Genomic DNA, 7,448 nt, shown 5'->3' on the forward strand with positions numbered 1-7,448 from the left:
CCCCAACCAACAGCCATCAACTGCACCCCTACATCTCTGAGACCACCTCTGTTCACTTTCCTCGTAGGGCAGAAAAATCTTATTAAACTCAGAAGCTCAGCATGATCATACTCAGCACCATTATTTCCTCCTTCCCATTTTTGCCTTTTTGCCTTTTTCTTCAAAGAATGAGAGTACTGTGAAGTGCTTAAGGATGTATTCCAGTGTTTAGAACTGTGATTGGTATATATTATGCACTTATGTATATGTTGTATGGACAAAAGGATACATGAAAAATAACAGAGATCAGGGCTAAAGCATTGTGATAAAAGTCCTCCAAAACAGAGTGAAAATTAAACCCAGTAAATTTAGAATGGAAGGGGAAGTGTGTATAGAATGTGAAAAAATATGAAACACAGGCTTAAAATCAAAAGACTTGTTCTCATCTTCTAGTCTTGGGAAAATAATGTTTCCTTTTTCTAGGACTCATTTTCTTTACCAAAAAAAATTAGGAAATTGAAAAAAAATACCTCTAAGATCCCCCTTTTAATTGTAGCATCCCACTCATATGGTCCTGCTAACTAATGCTAATCTTTACTTATGGTTTGTAGCCTGCAATCCCTATTAATGTAAAGCAATTAATAAGAAAAACTAAAGATACTGGATGAAAATAAAGCCATCTGTGATAAATAGGTGACTGTGGCTCAATCAACAACATAAATAAAATTTGCTGAAATGCATGGTTGGGAACTGTGTTTTCTCCAATGTTTGAACCAGGCAGCCCTGCTATACACAGGGAGCCATTTCTCACTGCTTTCTTGACTAACCTAACCCAATTTCCAGCTGTGGATTCTAGAAAGACTCATTCTGAACAAACAAACATGCCTTTCTTATGTGAATTGATGTCTGCTCTAGTGATATATTTCTCCTTCATTTAATGCAATCTGAGCTTTATTTTTCTATAGCAAATGAACATGTCACTGATTACTTCTCTGCAATTATTCCATTATCTTTTCCACAAATCCAATTATTCAAGTTACTGCCTATACCTGGGTATGTGTTTCTGGTTATGGAGTGTGTGTGTGTGTGTGTGTGTGTGTGTGTGTGTGTGTGTGTGTGTGTGTGTGAAATTTATGTTAAGAACTGTACATAGTGCTCTAAAAAATTATTTCTGATGTTGATGCAGTCATACAACTAAAGATAGGAAAGATCAAAAGACAGCAAGACACCTGAATTAGATGTTATAATTAAGAAATCCTTGACCTGAAACCATATAAATATGTGTATTGGCCCAGCTTGGACCTATTCTCACTGGGTATCCATGGGCCTCCATTTGCTTAATTTTAAAATAACAACATCAGTGCTTCTCAAACTTGGCTGGTCATTGGAATCATCTTGAGAGGTTTTAAACAGATAATAGTATGTATGCTAAGGGTTTCCAATCCAGCAAACCAGGGATAGGGGCTAATCAAAATCTGTATTTTTAGCAAGGTCCTTTGATAATTTTTATAGTCAATGGCACATCTGGGAACCTAGATTTGGAAACACTGGGACTCAATAATACTTGATGTTCTTAGAGCACAAGAAGCCTATGAGTCAATAAAATCCCAAAGCCCTCCCTTTGGATACACACCCCCCTCTGTTCTGCTGACCAACACAAAGGGGATAAACTTGACCTGAATTTAGAAAACTGGGAAACAAATAAATGTGATCCATTCGACAATTTTTTCTCCACAGTACTCTTTCCTCTATGTCTTTGCACTAAAGTCTTGACTATCCAGGGATTTTAGTGATATTGGAGGTTTGAAGTCCCTAAGAAGGTAAAAGCTGACAGGTTCACTACTCTCAAAGACCAAGAGGTGGAATATATGAAATAGTATTCAAGTTTCCACCAGTAACTTTATAAACTTATTCACAAAAGTTCCTCAGAGTCCATCCCAGTCAGAGGAGCTCAGAGAACCTCTTGGTTCTTTGGAAAAAGATGACCAAGAATCATGAGACATGAGAGCTCCCCAGTCTCAATGCAGGTGAGTCTGGTCAACAACATCAATTTAATTCATAAACACATGATCACAACATTGGCTGCCAGCTTTGTAGGTTTAAAACCTTGTTGTTACAAGATGGAAGATGTGACTTCGCTTAGAACCTTCACTGATGAAAACAAAAGGCAAAGCTTCTCATTTTCCAGAAGAATAAATTAGTTTACTTCATAGTGGAAAAACTGAAAATATGTTTCCCTTATTTTCTAACCAGTGGTGTAGCATAAAGTGTGTTAAACATGTTTCCATGCACTGCTCAACTGAATATGTAAAGACAGCTTTCACATGCCTCCATAGGTCATCCTTTTTCTCATTTAAACATATTCAGGAGATTCAAACATTTACCACATTTCCAAGTCTTCATACTTTCACCGCTTTAATAGTATCTAAGTGGGAATACCTCATTTTGACGGGGTTCTGATGTATCCAGTATCAGTGTGGAGACCAGTTTTGTTTTGTTTTGTTCTGTTTTGTTTGTTTGAGGTATAATGCAACCTCACCATTTCTTTCAACTCTTCAAAATAGTCCTTATTCTACATGTTTAGTATAAAAAAAACACCCACAAGTTAAGTGTACCACGATGTAGAGAGAGAGACACAACACTGAACTTCCATAACAGTCAATGGTATAGTAAAACATCACATGTATAGAATGTAAAACTTCAGTTTCAGCAAAGACTAAGATAACACTTCTATTAATATTATACCCATGAAAAAAATAAGAGCTACATGAAATACATCTAAACCTACTATGAGGTATGGAATTAAGCCCAGTCAAGCCCAACCTAGATCAGCTGAACTCCATGTTACCCAAAGACACATGCACAAGAATTAAATGCTTATTGTATAGGCCATGAGTTTAAGTGGCCTTCTACATGGCATTATTAAGCTGGCTGGTCAGGGATGGGAGTTATACCATTCTGTAATGCATGTAGAAAAGTACCTACAAACACTTTAATAAATATACTTCTAAAGTAACATCTTTCTAAAGATGTATGCTAAAAAAACACAAAAATTAAAATAAATAAATAGAACTTACATGTCACATCGCTATGATATGACAGTTATCATGTCAGTCAGCTCACAATTCTTTTAGCTGGTCTTTTTTTTAATCTCCACTGGAATATGGACATACTGATTGCATTCTTTAAGAAATCCCCAACTAGAAAATTTGGAATCTAATTTTTTCATGTAATTTATATTAGGACCCTTTAAATATGAATTAAACTCAAAATCACATTCACTCCTAAGCTATCACACCCAAGAGTAGTACACATTTTTTAACATAGTGCCAATACCGAAGATTAAAAACAAACAAACATTGACTCTTAGGTATTTCATACTTTTAGTAGCCCTGCCTTGTAGTCCATTCCCACAGATTTAACAAATAGTTCTGTGAGTAAAGCAAACAACAGTGTTTCTCAATGAGGCATTTCCACTGATTTGAGTCTACAGAAAAAGCCCTATCGGGATAGACCTCAACTCCAGACATACTTTGCCACACCTTCAAGATCCATTTTCATGGTCAAGTACTCCCCTGATTCACACTTGTCACAGTAGGAAAGTCCTACAATTCCTTTATGTATATCATTTCTTCTAGAACAAGTCTGAACTTTTCTGCAGCTTGCCCCTGGTTATATGTTTGGAAGCAATAAGGGTTAGGAGGACGCTCAGGAGGAGAATCAATATCACTGCATGACAACTTTTTCAAAGGAGGTGATGGCCCGGTGTCTAGGCTAAGGAAGACTGTTCTTTCCTCTCTTTCAAGGGAGAGGAAGTTACTTTTGACAACCATGAGGATGCAAGATGTGTGACTTCATGGTTCTCACCCTTTCCCACACAAATGTGTCTATGTTAAATCTCAAAGCCCCACTCTTTCCCTATCAGAACATTGACTTCAACAAAAAAATTCTGGTGAGGTTGCGCCTTAAGTCATCTTTGCAGTTTTATCATATTTATTATAAAATTCTGGACCAGAATAAGATCATAATCTCTGTCTGAAGGAGATATGGCAACAGTAGCCATGGGATCGCTATATTATAACATGTCCATAGGACATAATAGATAGAGTGTATCTGGGGAGGCACCTAAATTGGATCAAACAGGCACCCCTTTTCATATTTTCTTGTCTTGAAAGAGAAGAAAATTTCAACTAAAACTTAGCCCACTGGAATCTACTACTGTGCAAACCTTGCAAGAGCAGAATCAAACTGTAGCACTCATGATCAATGATAAACTCTTTGATATGGATTAACCTTGAAATTTACAGAATCTGAAAAAAATAGTGATGTATATGTGTGAGTAGAGTTCACTGTGGAATTCACAAGTTTCCATTCCTACACAGAGAAATAGATGACCTTTTCTCAAGATAAAAAGTGTCTAAAGTTACTGGTAAAATAAATTTAATTAAATCTAGTCATCTTAATATAATTTAGTAGTTTATAAATAGAAATAGACGTGCCCAATTAAATATATATATATATATATCCATATTGACTTTGGATACAAATAAGAAAACAAATCAAAATCAGAAAGATTCTTAGTTATGATGTAATTACAAACTGTGGTATTGACAGATAGTGACAAAAGGCAGTATCTCTCTCCATTGCATTCATATATAATTCACCCAATCTCAGTCTCTCTCAAGTTACTCTCTTTTCAGGATTGTATCAAAACCCACTAAAGTAATTCATACCTGTTATGTAACTCTGTTTCAAAGCCTAAAAACCCTCTGGTTTATAATATTTTTCTTGAATTAGTTATTATTTTTAAATCCCCTATCATCACCTACTTTTATTTCTAGCCCACATAAATATATCAACCTTAATGTGGGCCATCTATGCCATAATCATAACTCAATGTTATAAATAAGTTATTCAAATTGGTATGATTCAAGAGACAATGTAATACTTTTCTAAAACTTGAAGGAATCATTTTAGGAGAAAAAAGGAATTCTTACAAAAAGAATAATGAGTACACCACAATAGTCAAAAACCTTCCTAGGATAAAAAAGACTCCCTCAAAAGGGTAAATTTTCTCACTGTGTTCTGTCACTGTTCTAGAAGCATCTAGGTAAACATGAGACTAATTCAAAGTATAACCCCAAGAAATAGAAGGGATATTTCCTAGATTATGTATATTGATTCTTAAAATATGAAGATCCTATTATTATTGAATCTGGTGCTTTCTGCTGAGTCAGGAAGAACAACCAACTTGAAGGTCCATGATGAGACATGATGAAAACACAGTGTCTAATAAATAAACCATTTGGAGGGAAAAACTGCCAGGCTGTGGATATAATCATATAGAAGTGTAACTATAAACAGAGAACACCAGAAGTCAACATGAAGAAGAGCAGTGAAAACACCAGATCAAAAACTCAGTGATATTAGACAGGCAAGAGAGGCAGAGACACAGTGGTGTGTTTTACTTGGCTGTTTGCACCCGTATCTTGTTATACCTAAAATTGACTCAACATCACCTAGTGTATGTGTTCACGCTGCCTATTTTCCAGAAGGAACTAATTGTCATGCCCAAGTTAGGATTATATCACCTCCACAATAAGAAGATAATATTCTCAATGGACTTCTTCTACATTGATCCAAATTATAAAGAAAAATTGGAAACTTCCATTCATCGTTTGTCATCTGAGATCAAGTTCTTGCTCCATAGCTTCCTCATGGCATTTTTCACTTCTGCATTCCTCAGCGTATAAATCAGAGGGTTAAGCAAAGGGGTTCCGAGGGTATAAAACACAGCTATCATCTTATCCATGGGGAAAGTGGTTGCGGGGCGTGTGTATATAAATATGCAAGGACCAAAGAACAAGATGACCACGATGATGTGGGAGATGCATGTGGAGAGGGCTTTTCTCCTCCCTTCAGCACTGTGGTTTCTCAGAGAATGCAAGATGATAATATAGGAGACCATCAGCATGACAAAACTCACTGTACAAATGGCCCCACTGTTGGACACCAAGAGTAGATTGATCACATAGGTGTCTGTACAAGCAAGTTGCAACAAGGGCTGCAAGTCACAGAAATAGTGATCGATTACATTGGGACCACAGAAAGGTAAACTTAAGGCCAGGAAAATCTGAGCTAAAGAATGCACACAGGACCCCACCCAGGCCACAGCCACCAACACACTACAGACCCGTCGACTCATGATGGCCATGTAGTGAAGGGGCTTACAGATGGCCACATAACGGTCAAGGGCCATAAGAATCAGAATGAAGATCTCCAGGCAGCCAAAGAAATGGAATGAAAAAACCTGGACTATGCACTCACTGAAAGGGATAGTGGTGTTCTTGAGAAGGGTATCTACAATCATTCTCGGGGCTATGGAAGTAGAGAAGCAGGTATCAGATAAGGATAAATGGAAAAGGAAAAAGTACATTGGACTCCCAAGTGTCCGGCTGGTCTTGATAGTAGAAATAATCAGAAAGTTACCCAACAATGTCCCCAAATAGAAAAGTAAGAAAGTGACAAACACTATTTTCTTCCTAAAAGGATCCTGGGTCAACCCAAGCAGAATGAACTCAGTCACATTATTATTCAGCTGCATGATTTCATGAATGAGGAGAAGAGGTGAGTGTGAAATGGTTGATCTGCAAAAAATAAAGGAATTCATTCATGGTGTGATATGTGATTTTATGAAACATTTTATGAAAAATAAGTATTCTTTATCATAGACATTTCAGTTGTGGTTTCTTAATAATTCATCTTAACTCTTTTTTAATCTTGTGTGTTTGAATTTTTAATTAAATTTATTCAGGTGACATTAATAAAATTATATAGGTTTCAAGTATACAATTCTACAGTACATCATCTATATTTGTTTGTGTGTTTACCACCCAAAGTCAAATCTCCTTCCACCATATATTTGACCCCCTTTACTGTCTTCTACTGCCCCCTCCCCCTTACCCTCTGGTAACAACTAAAATGTTGCCTGTGTCTGTGTCTGTGAGATTTTATTTGTCTTGTTCATTTGTTGCTTTCAGTTGTGTATCTCACATATGAGTGAAATCATATGGTTCTCAAGTCTTTCCATCTGACTTATTTCACTTAGCATGATAATTTCAAGATCCATCCATGTTGTCACAAATGTCAATATTTCATCTTTTCTTATGGCCAAGTAATATTCCATTGTATGTATGTACCAATCTTCTTTATCCAATCATCTATCAAAGGACACTTCGGTTGTTTCCATGTTTTGACCACCATGAATAGTGCTGCAGTGAGCACTGGGGTACGTATATCTTTACAAATAAGTGTTTTCATGACCACTTCATAGGGTCCTTATGAGTCTTAAATAAACTTGTCAATGTTATACTTTCCTCCAGCCACTTTTCAAATGCAACTCTCCTGTGGCAGCCTTCAGTGATTACTTTGTGATAAAAGAAATTCTCTCTCCTGTCTCTACAGGCTTC

General features: G+C 36.5%; 1 protein-coding gene across 1 annotated transcript; it reads right to left on the reverse strand.

Moving 5' to 3' along the window:
• Window positions 1-5,650: 5,650 nt before the first annotated feature.
• Window positions 5,651-6,583, reverse strand: LOC109378020 (olfactory receptor 4C16). Its single transcript, XM_019634479.1, has one exon. The coding sequence runs from the start codon at window positions 6,581-6,583 to the stop codon at window positions 5,651-5,653; it is 933 nt and encodes a 310-aa protein (XP_019490024.1).
• Window positions 6,584-7,448: the final 865 nt, after the last annotated feature.

This window comes from Hipposideros armiger, unplaced genomic scaffold (genome assembly GCF_001890085.2).
Source record: "Hipposideros armiger isolate ML-2016 unplaced genomic scaffold, ASM189008v1 scaffold_1696, whole genome shotgun sequence".
In the NCBI taxonomy this organism is placed as follows: domain Eukaryota; kingdom Metazoa; phylum Chordata; class Mammalia; order Chiroptera; family Hipposideridae; genus Hipposideros; species Hipposideros armiger.